Source organism: Molothrus ater, chromosome 30, assembly GCF_012460135.2.
Source record: "Molothrus ater isolate BHLD 08-10-18 breed brown headed cowbird chromosome 30, BPBGC_Mater_1.1, whole genome shotgun sequence".
Lineage (NCBI taxonomy): Eukaryota > Metazoa > Chordata > Aves > Passeriformes > Icteridae > Molothrus > Molothrus ater.
The window spans coordinates 2,777,940-2,797,164 of record NC_050507.2 but is presented as its reverse complement, the minus strand read 5'-3'; the positions used below and the strand labels follow the sequence as shown (position 1 = coordinate 2,797,164).

The window sequence follows — 19,225 nt, the reverse complement described above, 5'->3', positions numbered from 1 at the left end:
CCCAGCTCTCCATTTGAGCCTGCCCAGCAGCATTTCTCCAGGGATAATCAGATATTTGGTCTTCTGTATTCAGCAGCACCTGTTTAAGTGTTCTTCCAGAGATGCCAGTGGGATTTTAGTTCCTTAATGGTTTTTTAGCTCTGGGGCACAGGGAGGTGTTTTGAAAGGCAAGTAGAGTCCTGTCCTGTAAATATATTTAAGCTCCAGTCCTGCAGAATTCAGGTAAAGCCACCAGGGCAGCCCCATGCCAAAAAACAGCTGAGCTCTGACATGCAAGGGATAAAATACTCTCAACACTGCAGTTCCACAAAGTCTGAGATACCAGAAAATGTCACCACACCCCGTTGAATTTATCTTTTTTCCCAAGGACTCCAGGAATTAAAATAAGGAGAATTTGTGGGACTATTTTTCATGCTGGTTAAATCTGCTTTTGGCAGCATTTTGGATGGAAGATTTAAAGGTCCTTAAAAGAAATCAGAGCTAGAGAGAGCCAGAAACTCAGGACTGACTACATCCTAAAGTGGGCAAATGACATTGTTCCACAGAGATGGGCAAAGAGTTTTTCAGAAAATCTGCCGCTTTTTTTTGGAATGGTTTTTATTCAAGATGAAAATGCATCAATCACATCATCAGCTAGATGGAGAAATCACAACACAGCCTCTGTGTGGAATTGAGTTGTCCTCTGGAATTGCAAATATCCAGAGGAATAGCCTAGAAAGCCTGCCATAGGCTAAATAATGAATATAAATGGGCAAAATTTGAGGTGGTATTTACATCTGGAAAGGAGAGAGAGGAAAACTTTGTCAAGTCTTTGTCTCCTCTTTGACAAAGAGGACCTCTTTGTCAAGTCATCCCAAAGAGATGGTCACTGCCCAGGGAGTAGGAACAGCAAACTGGATAAATTAGGGCCCTGAAAGGGATGTCAGATTTCATGAACATCAAGCCACCTTCTGCCTTCAGGTGAAGAAACCCCATGAATTATTTTTGTTCAGATTTAACCATTTTGTTCTCACTGTCTTTCACTTGAGTTAGTCCAGAGGACTCTCCACTGATCTCTGTGTTGATGTGATGCATCCTTTAAGCAGAATTGGGAATCCAAGGTATTATTTCTGGCTTTATAGCATTTTAATTTTTTTTTTCACAGTAAGGAAATTATAGATTCATGGAATCCCAGAATGCTTTGGGTTGGAAGGAATCTCAAAGACCATCTCATTCCATCCCCCTCCCAGACAGCGACACCTTGCATTAACCCAGGTTGCTCCAAGCTCTCACAACCTGGCCTTGGACACCTCCAGGGTTAAGCAAAATAATACAAAATGAAATAACCCATCTCTGTGAAGAGATAGAAATCTGGGTGTTAGATAACTCTTCCAGCTGAGCAGATCCAGCCCCAGGAGGCGTGTTTGGGTGCAATCAGGGTTTAACAAGTCTCAGGGAGACAGCTGCCTCCTGGCATGTCAAAACCATGAAGGCACTAAATTGATCACTGGACTTCCATGCAGCCAAGCCCAGATCCCTGGGGGATAAAAGGGGCACCCTGGTTCCCTTTCCTCAGAGAGCTGCAGAGTCTCTCTGGCTGTGTGGGGCCCTTCTCTGCTGCCACGATGAACCGGGCACTCAGCATGAGGGCAGGAGGGGGAGGCCGATCCTACAGCGCTGCCTCGGCCATAATTCCCAGCAGCAACAGGGCTGGCTTTAGCTCTGTGTCTGTGGCACGAGGAGGAGGAGGAGGAGGAGGAGGAGGCTTTGGGAGGCTCATTGGAGGAGGTGGTGGCGGCAGTTCTGGAGGTGGTGCAGGTTTTGGCAGCAGGAGCCTCTACAACCTTGGTGGCAGCAAGAGGATTTCCATCGGGGTTGGAAGCAGCTTCCGAGCTGCTTTTGGAAGTGGAGCTGCTGGTGGCTCTGGCCTGGGAGGTGGGTTTGGTAGTGGTGGAGCTGGTGGTGGCCTTGGGCTGGGGCTTGGTGGTGGAGGAGGTGGGTTTGGTGGTGGTGGAGCTGGTGGTGGCCTTGGGCTGGGGCTTGGTGGTGGAGGTGGTGGGCTTGGCTTTGGTGGAGGTGCTGGTGGGCTTGGCTATGGTGGTGGTCACGGAGGTGGTGGAGGGTTTGGCTTTGGTGGACTGGGGGGGCTGGGAGGATTCCCTGCAGGGCTGGGAGGTGGCAGGAGCCCCTCAGGATTTTCTGGGAGCCCACCTGGAGTGGGTACAATCCAAGAAGTGACAGTAAACCAGAGCCTCCTGGCACCGCTGAACCTGGAGATAGATCCAAACATCCAACAGGTGCGGAAAGATGAGAAGGAGCAGATCAAGACTCTCAACAACAAATTTGCTTCTTTCATTGACAAGGTGAGACTTTGTTGGGCTGCTGTGGATCTGCGGTAGAGGGGGAGTGAGGATCTAGTAGGTACCAAAATGCGACTTTAGAGATCTCCAGTCTTTCACACATTTCCTCCCTGCGTGTCTTCATTAAGTCTCTCAAACAATAATGTCCTTCTGAACATTGACAGGGCAGAAAACAAGACAAGACAATTGTAGTTATGGGAATAGATCCAGGGTTTGTGCCCGAGAAACAACACAGATTAGTTGAAATGGCATAAGTCACTTTTGGGTCCAGGTCTAGTGGCTCAACCCAACTCACTCTCTGGGCAATCACAGCAGATGTCTTGCTCTTTGTTGTTTATGCCTGCAGGATAAAATCCTTTTTTTATTGACTCAATTGACTCAACCACTCAAGTCCTTCCTCAGCTTTAATTAGATAAGTATGTTGTATGTGTGAGCAAAAGGAAGGGCAATTAAGCAATTTTAGCATTAGTACTCAGACCTTGGCTTTAATGAAGAAAGATATGTATCTTACAAAGAAAGAAACCCCAGAGGGTGTGAAAGAAGAACTTCACTGTCTGATGAAGAAAGACCTGAACCCAAATTTTCTTACCATTGCTTGTTGGCTTCCAAACCAAATTGCCTCTGAAGAGAACTGTCCACTAAGGGTGGATTTGCTCAGCTACAGGTTGGCTGGCATAGCCCTGGATAATCTAGAGGATATTCTCAGTTCGGAAACTCTTAGTTTGGGAATCCCTTGGCTCCTGCCGTGCATCACTGCCAGTGTTGAATATTGGCTGTCAGCTCGCAGGTATCTTCTTCCTAAGCCTCTTCTGCTTCCCAATGCTCAGGTTCGCTTCCTGGAGCAGCAGAACAAGGTGCTGGAGACAAAATGGACCCTTCTGCAGGAGCAGGGCCAAAAAAACAATTCTGGCAAGAGCAACCTGGACCCGCTGTTCGAGGCCTACATCAACAACCTGCGACGGCAGCTGGCCAACCTGCTCAATGAGCGGGGACGCATGGATGGGGAGCTGAAGAACATGCAGGACCTCGTGGAGGACTTCAAAAACAAGTGAGTGTGAAATGGGCTGTAAATGGTTCAGCTGAGCATTGGGCAGCAGGGGTTTTCACCCAGAGGGTGGTCAGGCACTGAACAGGCTCCCCAGGGTCATGGTCCCATGGCTACCAGAGCTCCAGGAGTGTTTGGACAATGCTCTCAGGCACAGGCTGGGGTTGGTGGGGGTGTCCTGTGCAGGGCCAGGAGTTGGACTCAAGGATCCTCATGGGTCCCTTCCAAATCAGCTGATTCTATGGTTCTATGATTCTGTAATTCCATGATTCTATGACTCATGTCAAAAATTTCAATTTCTGAAAGTCAAACATCCAGACTGATGTATTAATGGAAATATCTCTAGGAAAGGGGAAAAAGTGTCTCCAGTTTGTGCTCCAACCCATAATATAGAACATCTCTAATCACCTCCAATACCCCCTATCTCTCCCTGCGGGACCCATTTTCCTCAACAGCACCAAAAAGGGTCCATCGACATTTTTCCCCATCAAAAAATGGAGATTAAGCCAGGACACAGCACCTTGTGATGGCTCTTGCAAAAAAAATCCTCTAAACCAGCTTTACCTTCCTTGTTCCATCTGCATTAAGTCAAAAATGTCCTTTCAGCCTTTTGAGAAAGGGGAATCTCACTCATTGGAGCTGGACAGTTCCCAGGAGGCTGATTTGGAGATGCCACTCCCAGTCCAGATCACTTTGTAGTCCTACTTGGACACCTGTTCTGCTTCTCGAGGTCTGATCCAGCACCTCTTTCCCCTTATCTCTGTAGATATGAAGAGGAAATCAACCGGCGCACGGCAGCAGAGAACGAATTTGTGGTGCTCAAGAAGGTGGGTGAGACAGGAGGTGCTGCAGATGCTGAGCCAGCCCCAGCCATTGCACAGGCTGGGAATATCCTGAGGGATGGGGGATCTCATGGAGCTGCATCCTCATCCTTTAGAAGGGTTTTATTAAATCACCATTTGTTCATGGTATTGTGGGAAAGGAATGGAGTGGCTTGTAGGAAGGAAGCAAAATCTCCTCCCACTCTGGTCCCACAACACACAGAGGTGCAAAACAGACCAGGTAGAGACAAAGGGGGTCAGTCATGCTTGGGAATCCCAGGTACCAAGGCCAAGAGCCAGGACCTTCCTCCTTATCCACTTCCAAATTACACACAGCACTTTTTGGGGGCATGAGATGCTGTCTTGGTGCTCATCCAGTGGGATGTGCCAAGCACAGCTTCTCTACCAGGCAACAGGGACAGGGGCAGCCTTGTCTCCAGGCTTGGCAGTCTCTTGGCTGTGGCTAGGAGTTTCTTTCTGGCTGAGAAGAGGATCCAGGTGCCACAGGTGTCCCCACAGCTGCTCTTTTCCAGGATGTGGATGCTGCTTACATGAACAAGGTGGAGCTGGAGGCCAAGGTGGATGCCCTGAGTGATGAACTCAACTTCCTTCGAGCCCTCTACGAGGCGGTACAGACAAATCCCCGATTCCTGCCCTGCCATTGTCCTTGGCTGGGGAATGCCACCATTCTGAGGGTTGGGAGAGGTAAGTGCAGCTCGCGTGTGCTTCCCACAGGAGCTGGCCCAGCTCAGCGCCCAAGTGTCTGACACTGCTGTCATCCTGTCCATGGACAACAACCGGGACCTGGACCTGAGCAGCATCATTGCCGAAGTCAAAGCTCAGTACGAGGACATCGCCAACCGGAGCCGCGCCGAGGCCGAGGCTTGGTACCAAACCAAGGTGAGCTGACCCATCATTGCCACACGAAATCCCTGCTGCCCCTAACAGGGGATGTTTGAGCCACGTCTCCTCCAGCCAGACACCTCAGATGGTTCAGGTTACATCTTCCTTCTCACCTCAGTTTGAGGAGCTGCAGGCCACGGCTGGGAAACACGGTGATGACCTGCGCAACACGAAGGGTGAAATCTCAGAGCTCAACCGGCTCATCCAGAGGATCCGCTCCGAGATAGAGAACACGAGGAACCAGGTAGGCATGGCAAAAGGAGCCAACAGAGCCCCATTCTGTTGTCCCTTAACAGCACAGCTCAGCTTTGCTGATCAGGGACTTTTCCAGCCTCGTTAAAGGTGTTGAATTCCCACCTGGAAAGGGCTTAACACTGTAAAGCTTAACTATTAAGTCATTCTTGCCAGCCTGGCATTTCAACTCCAGCCGTGTTAGCTCAGCTGGAACATTTTCCATGAACATCCCAGCCAGAATGGGTTTCGTCCTTGGGTGACTCTCACCCAAAGGGAAGAGCAGCTTTCCAAGCCCCCCCCATCCCTTGCAGTGTGCCACCCTGCAGACGGCCATCGGAGACTCAGAGGAGCGTGGGGAGATGGCCCTCAAGGACGCCAAGGCAAAGATGATTGACCTGGAAGACGCCCTGCAGAAAGCCAAGGCTGACATGGCCCGGCAGCTCCGGGAGTACCAGGAGCTCATGAACGTCAAGCTGGCCCTGGACATTGAAATCGCGACCTACAGGAAGTTGCTGGAGGGCGAGGAGAGCAGGTGGGAGCAAAATCCTTGTGGGGATAATAGTGACTGTCACTTTTCCCGTCAGAGATTGGTTCCTCTGCCTATATCCATAATTTTACTCCAATCTTCTCTAATCCCCCAACAGGCTCAGTGGGGAGGGACTGAACCCCATCAGCTACTGTAAGTATCACAGTTCTGGATCCCAAAGTCTGGCTTTGGGAGCAAGGCCTGGGAGAAACCATGGGAAAAGGGAAATTTTGCCCCACATAAGACTTTTGGAGCCTTCCCATGTCATTACGGGCTTGTGCAGGGGACAGAAGTTGGGCTCAAGTCCTGTGGGTCAAGGTCCTGATGATGGTGCTTCCTGGAACTGGGTGACTTCCCAGAGAAGCTGTGGCTGCCCCTTCCCTGGAAGTGTCAAAGGCCAGGTTGGAGGGGGGTGGGGGACCAACCTGGGATAAGGGAAGGAGTCCCTGCCCATGGCAGAGGCAGGGATGGGATGACTTTTATGGCCCCTTCCAGCCCAGCCCATCCCGTTATTCCATGGCTGCCAAGCAGATGTCCAACCCTCTGATTGCTTTTCCTTGCAGCAGTCATCAGCTCCAGCTCCGGCATTTCTGGTGGAGCTGGCTTAGGAGGAGGATTTGGTGGACTGAGCCTGAGTGGAGGAGGCGGTGGAAGTGGTTTTGGCCTTGGAGGAGGTGGTGGAAGCAGCTTTGGTCTTGGAGGAGGTGTTGGAAATGGTTTTGGCCTTGGAGGAGGCAGCGGGAGCAGTTTCGGTCTCGGAGCTGGCGGAGGAGGAGGAGGAGGAGGAGGAGGAGGAAGCTACAGCTTTGGAAGTGGAGGAGGACTCGGACTTGGGGCTGGAGGTGGTCTTGGAGGTGGATTTGGAGGAGGGAGTGGTCTGGGCACTGCTGGCAGCTACAGCCATGCTGGGGGTGGCAGCAGCGCCCTGAGCACCAGTGGAGGGAATTTCAGCTCTGGAAGTGCAAAAGGCACCAACCCAGGTGTGAAAATCGTCTCCAAAACCTCCTCCAGCAAAAAGAGCATAAAAAGCCAAAGCCTGAAGAATGCCACAGAGCCTGAGTAAAGCCAAGCCCAGACCCTCCTCTGTTCCTCCTGCCCACTGTTCTCCCCCACCTCCACCCTTCCAGCTGCCCCTGCCCTGCTCCTGCTCTGTAGTTCTCACGCATTTGGATCTTGGGTCAAGAAAAGCAGTGGAACACACAGAAATCAGAGCTCTCCAAATCCCTGGAACAGGAGTTAAAAGGAAAACATGGGCCTAAGTGATTGCTCTGAATGGGGAATTGGTTTGGTTTTCCATTTGTGTTTAGTAAGGCCAAACAATTTGTGATTGTGGCCACCCACAGCCATCAGCTGAAACAGAGCAAATAGCAGGGAAATTTTAGCTCAGTTCTGGCTTTTTCAGCCCAGAAGCCCAGGGATGGGCTGGGAATGTGTATTTAGCTCACCCTGCTTTGCCTTCACTGCTGGAATGAGCCCAACTCACTCCTTCACAAGACAAGCTCGTCTGCATCAGAGGTCTGGGTTATTTTTCTGCTGTCTAGAAATACCCCTGGAGGCTACTCAAAGATCCCAGGCAGTGGCTTGTAATGTCCCTCTTAACATTTTCTTCATTCTGAGTCACTCTGGTGAGATAGAAAAATCCCTCTTTCCTCCATTCACAGCCAAGTTTTGAAAGATATGATTCTTCCAGATATTGTCAAGTTTTGCTGCTGAGTCAGCTCAGGCACTTGAGCCTGACCAGGGATTCGGAGCACTAATGCTGGAGCAGCAACCTGAGATCCCTCCACCCACAGATGAGAATTCAGTGTGCCACGAGCTTGTCAAAAATCTTTTCCCAAATCACTCTCCCCTTCCTGCCCTTTCTCTTCTTAAATGAGTTTGCCCACAGTGGCCCTTACATGTAACTTCGGGGGTGGTTTTTGTCAGAGGATTCACCAGTGACTGATCCAGAACCTATGAAAAAGGGCTTGTTTTCTAAATTATGGGATTTTAAAATTCTAAATAATGTCTGACACAATGAGTTCTTCTAAAGCAAGATCAATGCTTGCTGTAAATGGGGTTTCTGTCCTGTCCCATGCAAGGTGTTGCTGGAATGTCTTCAAAAATTCCCAAATCCTCCAGCATCCAAGTCTTGCTGTCTTTCCCCGTGGCCTTGGTCACAGCAGGTGGGGAAAGTCTGAGATTGTGAAAATCACGTTGGAAAAGCTTCCTGAAGGGCCATGTCCACAGCTCCTGGGGGAATTCCAGCATCTCTCTCTGTGTGGGTTCCTCTGCCACAAGAAAGACCTTTGGGAAACTGGGAAGTGCAGCCGGTTCCAGCCCAGTGTGTGGGAAGCAAGGCAGTCGAGAGCAGGATCCCTGAGGAACTCCAGGATCCCAAATCTATTTTCCTCTTTTCTGGTAGAATTTACCCCTCTAGCCTTCCACTGTGTCTTTTTATTTTTGGAAAGCACCATTAAAAAAGAAAATTGCAGCTTTTTATACTTCCATAATAGTGATGCGACTCCGTGTTTCCCTTCCTCTCTCTGTTTGGAACGTGTCCAATAAAACCAGATTGTAATTTATTTGTTCTTTTTATTTATCTTTTTATTCTAAACCAGAACCAGCAATAGAAAATATTTCTAACCTTCATCAGACAGAGCTGGAGGCATATTTTCTTTACTTCCAGGGAAAAGCTTTGAAATTCTGATTAAATTATAATGAAAATCTTGAAATTGGCTGTCCCAAAATAAATTCAAGAATTGGAGAAAACTGGGGGAGGAAGGGGAGGAAGAGAAGGAGGGTTGAGTTTTATCCATAAGTGACAAGAAAATTAATCATCATTCATTTATTAACTTATTTGGGTTAATCCAAAATATTTTCTTCCGTGGAAGGGAGGATTTGGGGCATCCAGGCAAAACCTCAGGATTCAATTTTTGCTTTCTTAAAAAGCCAGGGCAAGTCCAAGTGTCTGCAGGGCTCTTGGGGAGGCCTTATCTGGAAGATCTGGGGTGGGGATGGGTGCTGGAGCACAACAACACCACTGATGCAGATATTTCAGTCAGTCATTGCAAAAGGAGAATAAAACAAAGAAATAGTGGAGGAAAAACTCTCAGCCAAACATTATTGCAAAGCCCTTATTGAATTTCAAAGGTTCAGATGCTTTGCTCTGCCCTGACCTTGCAACATCCTGGCCCTGCATAACTCCGGGCAGAACTTGGGAAGGAGCAGGAGCAGGGAAAGGAGCAGGAACAGGGGAAGGAGCAGGAGCAGGCATGCCAGCGTGTCCTGGCAAGTTCAAAGGAGATGCTTCAGCAAAACCTTGCTCAAACCCAGGTGCACCAAAACACAGCAACATCTCATCCCCTTTGCCCAGGAAATCAAAGGAGCCTCAGTGAAAGATTAAATCCAGAGACAAAACCAGACTCACAGTCCCAGAATCCCAGAATAGTTGGGGTTGGAAGGGCCCTCTGGAGCTCATACAGTCCAACCCCCTGCCAAGGCACAGATACCTGGAGCAGGTGACGCTGGAGGGTGTCCAGGTGGGCTTGGAATGTCTCCAGAGAGGGACAATCCATGCCCTCCCAGGGCAGCTCTTCCAGGACTCTGCTACCTCCATGGAAAGAAGTTCTTCCTAACATTGGGGTGGAATTTCTTGTGCTCTGGTTTATGGCCATGATTCCTCCCTGCCCAGGGAGGTGGTAGGACTGCCATCCCTAAAGGTGTCCAGGGGATGACTGGACGTGGCACACAGTGCTCTGGGCTGGTATGAGGTGGGGATTGGGCACAGATGGGATTTGATGATCCTGGAGGTCTTTTTCCACCTCGGGGATTCTGAGATCCTTGTCCTGTCGCTGGGCACCACTGAACAGTCTGACACCATCCTCTTTCCACCCCTTGGAGATGTTCACATGGATTGATGAGAAACCCTGTCAAATGAGATATTTTTATGGATATTTGGGTATTCTTATGATTGTTGGGATCCCCTCTCAGCCTCCTCTTCTCCAGACTGACCACGCCAAGCTCCCGCCATTTCGCTTCATCAAAAAGATGCTCCAGATCTCTCATCACCTTTGTGGCTTCCACTGGACCCTCTCCAGGAGTTGCTTGTCCTTCTGGAACTGCAGAGTCCAGAGCAAAACACAGAACTCCAGACGTGGCCCCACCAGGGCCAAGCAGAGGGACAGGATCCCCTCCCTGACCCACTGGCCATGCTTTTCCTAAGGCATCCCAGGATTCCATTGGGAATTCCATTCCTTCTGATCATGAGCACTGCTGGCTCATGTCATCCTTGCCTGTCATCCACCAAGACTCCTAAGTCTCTGCTGTCCAGAGGATGTTGCAGACAGGCCAAAAAACCAGCGAAGGTGAAAAATAAACTCTGAGTCACCTCAATTTCTGACCTCGCCAAATTGCACAGTTGGGTGCAAGGATTTAACACAGCTTTTGACAACCCAACCTTAACCAAGGAGAGTTTTTAACATCTTTTTTCTAGTCCCTTCTGAAAAAAAGAGCAAATCAGAGCTCAGAGGCAGCTGAGCTCCTGCAGACAGGAGCCCTGTTCCTCCTCCCCTTTCTCTGCAGTGCCCTCACCCCCCAGACAGCCCCCCATGAAATGTCCTGCCTCTCCACCGGGAACTGTCCCACCTGAGAGGACAGCACAGCCCCCCTGCAGCCCCAAGCACCTTCAGTGGGACACCACTGCATGTGAGTGACACAAACCGAGAAAGGAAAGTGTGAGGGACCGAGAGATTCCACAAGAATTTTCCTTGTTTTGGTGCCTAAGCCATCCTTTGCTTTGCTCTTTCAAATCCTTTGTAATAGTCAACTTAATTGCCATTGTCTGCAGCAACAGGCTTTCCTAGAAGAGCTGGGGAAGTAATGATTCCCTTCCACATGAATCCTTTCCCTCTGCTTTAATTAAAACCTGTGCTCCTGTTCCCAGGTGTGACTTTGCATAAGCAATTTGGGAGTCAAAGGCAAGTTCCGTGCCTGGCCCCCATCCGCAGGCTCCTGGCACAGTTGTGTCAGTTCACATGGGCAGGCATAGGAAAGCAAATCCCCATGGATCTGCCATGCTTGGAGCAGAGTTTATCTATTTTCAGTATCACTGTGTTATTTTCAGTGCCCAGAGGTCTCAGGGCTGAGGTTGCTGCCGCTGTGAAATCGGGAGCCGCTGGGTTTGGGTGGAGTGAGGGGAGAAGTTTTCCCAGCAAAACGCTGCGTTTCCAGCAGGATATTCCTACATCTCCACTCCTGGGGTGAGAGCACCCCCTTGCTACAGCCCAGCTGCCTCCCAGTCGCAGGAGGGATTTTGAATCAGCCCATTGGGGATCAGCTCCGATTGCGCCCGCGGTGACTCACTATCGGAATCAGGAGCGCTCCAAGGAGATGGGAGTTGGGAGTGCTGTTGTTTTCTGATTGCAAGGAGACAAAACCCAACCAAAGCAAACCCAACCCAACCAAACCCCTCCTGCTCAGGCTCTTTCAAGTTCCCAGACAGAAAAAAAAGCAGCGGTTGGAAACACATCAACACAAACAAGCTCTGAGATGCAGCCGATCCGCTTAAACTCCTCCTTTTGGATTGAGCTCCTGCACTTTTTGCTCATGTAGATGAATTTGGGAAATTTTTTTGTTTGAGCTGCTCAGGGTCTCATCTCTCTGTCTTTCACTATTACTTCACCTGGCCAAGGTGGGCAGCCTTGGCCAGTGGGCAGAATCAGTTCACGAAAGTATTTTCCCATTTTGAGTGGGAATGAGGGGATTTCCTCTCCTGTATCTCATGTCAAGCTCTTCATAGACACAAGAGAAGGATCCCTGGCTCTCAAGCCTTTACACAACCCAGACTCATTTGTGGGGGTTGAAACTCCTGCACAAGGGTTCACCCAGAAGCAACATCAAGAGGCAAAAGCTATTTTAGAAAGTTTTTCCAACTGTGTGATCTCAGCGGAGTGAAGGAGGGGCTGGGGAGGAAAGTGGGTGAATTCCCCTCCACAGAACATCTTTTAGAGCCAGCAATGACGTGGAAACTGTTGGATAAATATAAGGGGGGGGGTGGAGGGAGGCAGAAAAAGCTATAAAAATATCACTTCAGATGGAGCTTTTGAACCCTCAGCCTTACAAGGAGGTACTATAGAACCACAATAATTTCGAGCAGATTTTTAGTAGTGTTTTTTAAGTCTAAGGAAAGTATTATTTAATCTATTTCCTATTAAGTAAAGTACTATTTAATCTATTTTGACATGATTTTGGAAAAAGCAATTACAAGCTGTATTTCAAAATCATGTTAACTAATTCCTCAGTTCTCCCCTGGAATGAGGGGAGATGATTTTAGGTAAGATCCCAGGAAATACTGCCATGACACAACTTCCATTCAGCTCATCTCCTCAACCCTATGACCATTTAGATCCAGAAAAAAAAAAATCAAACTTGAATGTTAAAAAAACAATGTCAGCAGTGATCATTAAAACCACCTTCAGACCCAACTTTCCCAAGCCGACAACAGGACACGCATGGCCAGTTGCAGAGCTGGAAATCTTGGAAAAGCCCCTACTTTTCTTGCCTATGCAACGTGTTAAACCTGAAAATGCAACTTGCAAAATCTTCGCTTTGCTCAAGCGAGCGAGTCCTTGTCTCGCCTGAGGGAAAGCGGCTCCCAGGGTCTCGGGAATCATGTTGCATCCTGCCCTGAGTGCAGACCTCGTCCCATTCAATGCTAATTCCATGACTCAGAGCGGCGGCTTTGGTGGAGGGGGGAGCTCCTCTCGCCGTTACTTTCCTGCCTGCAAACAATGCATTTTTCAGCGCCTCGCCGTAGCCGAGGTGTGTTTGACAAGGCAAGTTGCTGCAAGGCACGTCAAGTTCTGAATTCCCGTGCCAAGTTTTCCAAGCAGATAAAAGAGGAGGCTCCCAAGCTCTCCCATTACAGGGGTTTCTGTCTCCATTGCCCTCTGCTCTTTTCCTGCTGCGCAGCCTTTTTTTGTTTTCCTCTCTCCTACTCTTTGTCTTCCCAACTGAACCAGCCATGAGCCGTATCTCTTTCAGATCATCTACTGGAGGGGGCATGAGGGGCTTTAGCTCAGGCTCTGCTATTGTAGGAGGTGGCGGTGGTGGGACCAGAAGCAGTTTTAGCTCTGTGTCTGTCTCCAGAGTTGGAGGAGGAAGAGCTGGAGGTGGAGGAGGCTTTGGAGCTGGCGGTGGCTTTGGCAGCAGAAGTCTCTATAACTTGGGTGGAAGCAAAAGAATTTCCTACAGCTCGGTCGGTGGAGGTCTACGGAGCGGAGCCGGGGGCGGATACGGCTTCGGTCTTGGCTATGGTGGCGGAGCAGGCGCTGGCTTTGGCTTAGGAGGAGCCGGTGGTGGTGGTGGCTATGGGCTGGGAAGTGGATTTGGGCTGGGAGGGCCCGGATTTGGTGGCCGAGGTGGCCCCGGGTTCCCTGTTTGCCCGCCTGGTGGCATCCATGAAGTGACTGTCAACCAGAGCCTCCTGGCACCCCTCAAGCTGGATATCGATCCGGAAATCCAGAAGGTGCGAACACAGGAGAGGGAGCAGATCAAGACCCTCAACAACAAATTTGCCTCCTTCATTGACAAGGTGAGAGTTTGGTCTGAACCATCAAGCCATGCATGCTATCAGTTGCCTCGGGATAAAACCTTCAGGAAGAAACTTCATTTGGATTTAGGGACTTGCCTGAACTGATCCCAGTCGACAAACAACGTGGGCTTGGCTGAAAACTAAGAACTGTTTTATGTTTCCTCTTAGCAAGGATGAGTTTTTCAGCATCTTTATATTATTGACAAAGTAATTCTCTCTCTTCCCTGTAAAAACAATTCTGGGGTGGATGGCTCTTCTCCTCTACAATGGGATACAACCAGTTAAAACCAGTAAGGTGGGCTGAACATCTACTGGGGGGAGAAACATTAAACTTGCAAGTACAGGTGTTTGGCCTGATTAAAACTCCTGAAAAAGTCTTGCTAAACACCTCCAGAAGCTTCTAATACTTTTAAGAAGTAGAAGCCCTAAACTGGAACACTCCTAATAATTCCCTTCTGTTTGTCCCAACATCTCTGGACCTTTTCTGTTGGTGATCCCACCTTTTCCTGGCCATTGTGAGGTTTTTCCACACATGTCCCTGGTTTTGTTTCTCCCCAGGTGCGCTTTTTGGAGCAGCAGAACAAGGTGCTGGAGACCAAGTGGACCCTCCTCCAAGAGCAGGGTCACACTGTCACCAGGAAGTCCCTGGAGCCCATTTTCGAAGCCTACATCAACAACCTCCGGCGGCAGCTTGACAGCCTGGTGGGAGAGAGGGGCCGGCTGGACTCCGAGCTCCGGAGCATGCAGGACATGGTGGAAGACTTCAAGAACAAGTAAGGGATCCCGCTCTGCAGAGTGAGTCATCCCAGCCAGGAAAATCTGGGCCGGTGCTCATTCCTGCGAGTGCACACTTGGTGTTTGATCCAGGTTCCTCTTCCCAGCATAAAACGTGTTCCCAGAATTACCCCGTGCTACTTTACATTTATCACAGGCAAGGTCAGTGAATTCCTGGGGAATGGTGCTCCAGCACAACAGAGGTCGCAGTCTGATCCCTGAAGTCTCCTGACATAATATACCAGGAGACAGAAAAATTAGTAAATTGTGAGGATAATAGACAGACAAAACCAGAATGAAATGTAGCCAATAAACTTCCAGCTCCAAAATCCCCCATTTCCCATTCTGTGAAGGAAATTCCAGCTTTTCTAGAGGTCCCAGGTGATCTGGGAGTGCTCAGGCTCACTCAGCTCCCATCACCTGGAAGATGATCAGCCCTTTGCCAAAAATTTCCCTGGGGAGAGCATTAACCCCCTGCTGGGATCCAGTGCAGGGGGGATGGATCATTCTCAGGACACACCAGTCAGCACCTGCTGCCTGGAAGGGATTTTTTGGGGGGGATTTTTAGGTAAGGCCATTGACTTTTATTTGGCTGAGAACAATATGTCCCTTCTTCAACCAGTCCTGCCTGCAAATTTGAGAATCATCCTGCAGGGCTGGAATATGTTAATATTAGGTAGTTAAGCATGGGAAGAGACAGATTTTTTGGGAGGGGAGCTGGGAAGACAACACTTAGATCCAACAGGAGGGACTGGCAGAGCTGCTAGTGTGGTTTTGGGTGCTTTTGAGGTCTTGAAATGTGTTGTAGGATTTTTGGAAATACTGGTTAGGCCCCAAATAATCAATTCTACAGTCTGGATTTCAGAGCTACCTCTTGGAAAAGAGAACACAGTTTAAGTCTAGAGTTTTTCCCCGTCCACTGGCTTATTCCCACCTCTTCCCTTGTCCACTAACAGATCCGGCTGCAGGGAAACTCTGCCAATATTGGTGAGAGGACTGGCACAAATCTGCCTTTGAAAGCCAGGTTTTGCCTCAACAGCCTGCATGTTTTGTCTACTTTCTAGCCAAGCCCTGCCCTGATTATCTGATGAGAGAATGTTGCTCAGAGCCATAGAAAGTTCCACAGAACCACTGTCAGAGCTGTAATGATCCCCTCTTGCACAACCATGGAGTTTTTTGTTTTAATTAAATGCTGCAGTGGGTTCCTCAGAGCCATTAGCATTATTATAATATCAAATACCAAATGATTGCTTTATTATACATTTGTAGGCATTGCAGTGCAGCTTTGTTGAAAGTCTTTTGCATAACTTTGCTCGGAGCGAAGGTCACCGGGAATGGCTGCTCCTGCTTCCTGCCAAAACGGGCTCTGAATCTGCACATTTATGTATGAGCTTGACTTTATGGGCAGTGATTAAAATATATTAATTTAACTGAGACTACTCACACCATGGAGTCCCACAGTTCAAAGACAGTAATATTTGCTCTGCGTCTGCTCTGGATAAACATGTGGGAGTAGGGAATACATCCATGAGCCACAACTGATGATTTGGGAATGGGGTGCTCCCACCTCTTCATTCCAACCAACCCACCTCACTCTTTTATCCCGGCAGATATGAAGATGAGATCAACCGGCGCACAGGTGCTGAGAACGAGTTCGTGGTCCTCAAGAAGGTGACTGGGTTGGGAATTACGGGCCAGAAAAGGGAATTAACCCACCTTGCAGAGTTCAAGCAAGACTTGGTGGGAGTTGGGGTCCTGCACCATCATGGCTGGGTCAAGCTGGGAGATCAGCACATCCTGGGTTGGGTCCTCCCGAGGCCAGGAATGGGCACAACCTTCTGTGTGCCAACAGAGCTGCCCTGTTTTCTGGTCTCTTGTGGCTCAGCTCAACTCAGTCTCTGGTCACATCCTTGTGAGTCAGAGCTTTGCCTTCTGCCCAAGAACCTGGTTCTGGCTCACAGTCAATGTCCAACATTACATTTAAAAAATACCTTGATCACAGGGACATAAAAATGAGCCTAAGGAACTGCTGGCAGTGGCACAGGTTGCCCAGGGAAGCTGTGGCTGCCCCATGCTTGGAAGAGTCCAAAGCAGGATGGTCTGTGGAAGGTGTCTCTGCCCATGGCAGGGGTGGGAATTGGATGAGCTTTCAGGTCCCTTCCAACCCAAATCATTCCATGATTCCACGATTCCATGAATAATAGACCTGGAAGCAGACACAGTCCCACTGGTGTCCTGAAGCCCCTTTGTGTTCTGGTTTCATCAGAAACCATTGGTATCTTCTCTTTAGGACGTGGATGGTGCCTACATGAACAAGGTTGAGCTCCAGGGCAAGGCGGATGCGCTGGCAGAGGAAATCAACTTCCTGAGAGCTTTGTATGAGGCGGTGAGTGGCTCCTGGAGAGGATCCCCCAGCTCCTGCCCTGTGGGTCCCACACCCAGGGCTCTAGGGGACTAGAGGAGAAGGTGGTCCCAGCCTTTTGGAAATGATAATGCAGAAATAAGTTACAAAATGGAGACAGAGCAAAGGAAATGCAAGAAAACATCTTAGCGGGGAGGACTCCCAAATCACCTCATCTCCGGTTTCCACCATGGACACCAGACCATTAAATTAATTTTTTGCATCTCCTGCAGGAGTTGTCCCAGATGCAGCAGCAAGTGTCCGACACCTCCGTGGTTCTGTCCATGGACAACAACCGGAACCTGGACCTCAACAGCATCATCGCCGAGGTCAAGGCGCAATACGAGGACATCGCCAACCGCAGCCGCGCCGAGGCCGAGGCTTGGTACCAGAACAAGGTGGGTCACCGGCGTGACAGACTGATTTCTGTGGTCAGAAATTATCAGAAATTATTTCCCATCAGCTGAGGGGAGACAGGGACAAGATGTTCAAAAGTTTTGACTTTGGGCTCACAGAGTCACTGGCAGAACTGGCCTTAAACACTTCCCCTTCCAAGTTCTTGTAGGTGACAACACCTAGGTCCCCAATGCCATGAGGCACTGCCTTCCGAGCAGATATTGAGAGTTAAGAGCGAGTGCCATTATTCCATGGGCAGATTTCAGAGGAATCTCGTCCCCTTAATCCTCATCCAGACCTGCACTTTGTCCCCTGAAGTCCCCTCACCCTTCCTTGATCTCTGAGTGCTCACCAGTGCTCTCTTCCTTTCCCTGCTCCAGTACGAGGAGCTCCAGGTCTCTGCTGGGAGACACGGGGATGACCTGAGGAACACCAAGATTGAGATTTCAGAGATCAACCGGATGGTCCAGAGGCTGCGGAACGAGATCGACAGCGTGAAGAAACAGGTGGGAGAGTGATGGTCCTGCAGAGCAGGAGGAGGTGGGTGGGAGGTGATGGTGGCCAGGCTCAGCAGGAAGAGCCAGATCCCATCAGGAGCCCTCAGTGCCATCCTGGGAGCCACCAGCCACTGCCCACAACCCCCCAGCAACAGAGAGAGTGGTTTGGGGAGCCCAAATGAAACAACTGCCTGTTCTCCCCGCTCCCAGTGTGCCAACCTCCAAGCAGCCATTGCTGAGGCTGAGGAGCGTGGGGAGATGGCCCTCAAGGACGCCAAGGCCAAGCTGACTGAGCTGGAGGATGCCCTGCAGAAAGCCAAGGCTGACCTGGCCCGGCAGCTCCGGGAGTACCAGGAGCTCATGAACGTCAAGCTGGCCCTGGACATCGAGATTGCAACCTACAGGAAGCTGCTGGAGGGCGAGGAGAGCAGGTGAGGACATGTGGACCTCCTGTGTGCTGACCAGGGACCATCTCCTTGGCGTCAAACAGCTCTTCCCAAGGGGCTGGAGCACCAGGGCAGACAGACAGATGGTTGAAATTGTGAACTTGGTAGGCAAAGTTTTGTTTCTCCAGCTATTGGTGCCTGATAATGATAAAAATGAGCCCTGTCACCTTTCACCTGTAACACTCCTAATTAGATGGTCCCATGGACGAGGTTTTGGCATTATTGCTCACTTTCCCCTTTCCCAACAGGCTTGCTGGAGAAGGAGTCGGAGCTGTCAGTGTCTGTGAGTATCACCTCCCTTCCACCTCTTCCTATCCCCCTCCTTCCACCTCTTTGTATCTGTGTCCCTTCCACGTCTTCCCACCCACCGCTCCCCAAGGGGGTGACACTGCAGATCTCCCCACCTCGGGAGCCCAGCTGTTCCCTCACATGGCTGTTCCTGCTTCCTTCCAGCTGTGGTCAGCAGCTCCAGCGGGATGGGCTACGGCGGCGGGAGCTGCCTGGGCCTGGGCGGGGGGCTCGGCATGGGCAGCGGCGGTGGCAGCAGCAGCTACACCATGAGCAGCAGCGGCTTTGGAGGCGGCAGCGGCGGCTTCGGAGGCAGCGGAGGCTTCGGCGGGGGGCTCAGCTATGGCGGAGGCAGCTCCTTCAGCTCTGGGAGCAGCCGTGGCGTCAGCTCCAACACGGGAGGCAGTGTCAGGATCGTTTCCAAGACCACCACCAGCAAAAAGACCATCAGATAAGGCTGGCAAGCACACGGCTGTCGCAATTCCGGCCTCCTGCCCTGCAGATCATGGTGTAAATAGCTGCGCTAGAGCCTCTCCTTCCTCCGTCCTTCACCTCTGGGGCAGCAGGGGGACCAGGACCCCTCTGTGAGAATCTGGAGCACCTTTGGCTGAAGCACAGGTTGTAACAGGTCACTGGCTGGCATGGACCCCGTGGTGCCCCTCTGTCAGCAAGCCCTTGGTCTCTCCTCAAAGTCAGGCGTTCAAAGGGAAATGGAAGTGCTATGGAACAGGGACAACCATTTCGTTCATCCCATTCCAAGGGTGAATCACAGCCTTTTGGAACCACAGTCCCAGGTCCTCAGCAGTGAAAACATCTCCAAAAGGCTCTAAAAGCCTCTGCCCCCTAAAACATGTTACAACCTCCAAGGTTTTGTCTGCAATTCAAGGTTTCTTCCAGCCCCTTCTGTTTTCTCCGGCACTTGTGGGAAAGGTTTTTGCTTTGTGTGTATAAGATTTCTAACTACTCGTCCTTGTGGCTGCAA

General features: G+C 50.2%; 2 protein-coding genes across 2 annotated transcripts; both read left to right on the top strand.

The window, feature by feature from the left end:
• The first annotated feature begins 1,496 nt into the window (after positions 1 to 1,496).
• LOC118697237 (keratin, type II cytoskeletal cochleal-like) lies at positions 1,497 to 6,931 on the top strand. Its single transcript, XM_054517730.1, has 9 exons — positions 1,497 to 2,342; positions 3,167 to 3,387; positions 4,151 to 4,211; positions 4,739 to 4,834; positions 4,941 to 5,105; positions 5,227 to 5,352; positions 5,654 to 5,874; positions 5,987 to 6,021; positions 6,432 to 6,931. Exons 1-9 carry the CDS (start codon positions 1,497 to 1,499, stop codon positions 6,929 to 6,931), a joined length of 2,271 nt encoding a protein of 756 aa, XP_054373705.1.
• Positions 6,932 to 12,871: 5,940 nt separating this feature from the next.
• LOC118697278 (keratin, type II cytoskeletal 6A-like) lies at positions 12,872 to 18,698 on the top strand. The gene is made up of 9 exons (XM_036399831.1): positions 12,872 to 13,441; positions 14,000 to 14,214; positions 15,826 to 15,886; positions 16,506 to 16,601; positions 16,850 to 17,014; positions 17,393 to 17,518; positions 17,720 to 17,940; positions 18,204 to 18,238; positions 18,409 to 18,698. Exons 1-9 carry the CDS (start codon positions 12,872 to 12,874, stop codon positions 18,696 to 18,698), a joined length of 1,779 nt encoding a protein of 592 aa, XP_036255724.1.
• Positions 18,699 to 19,225: the final 527 nt, after the last annotated feature.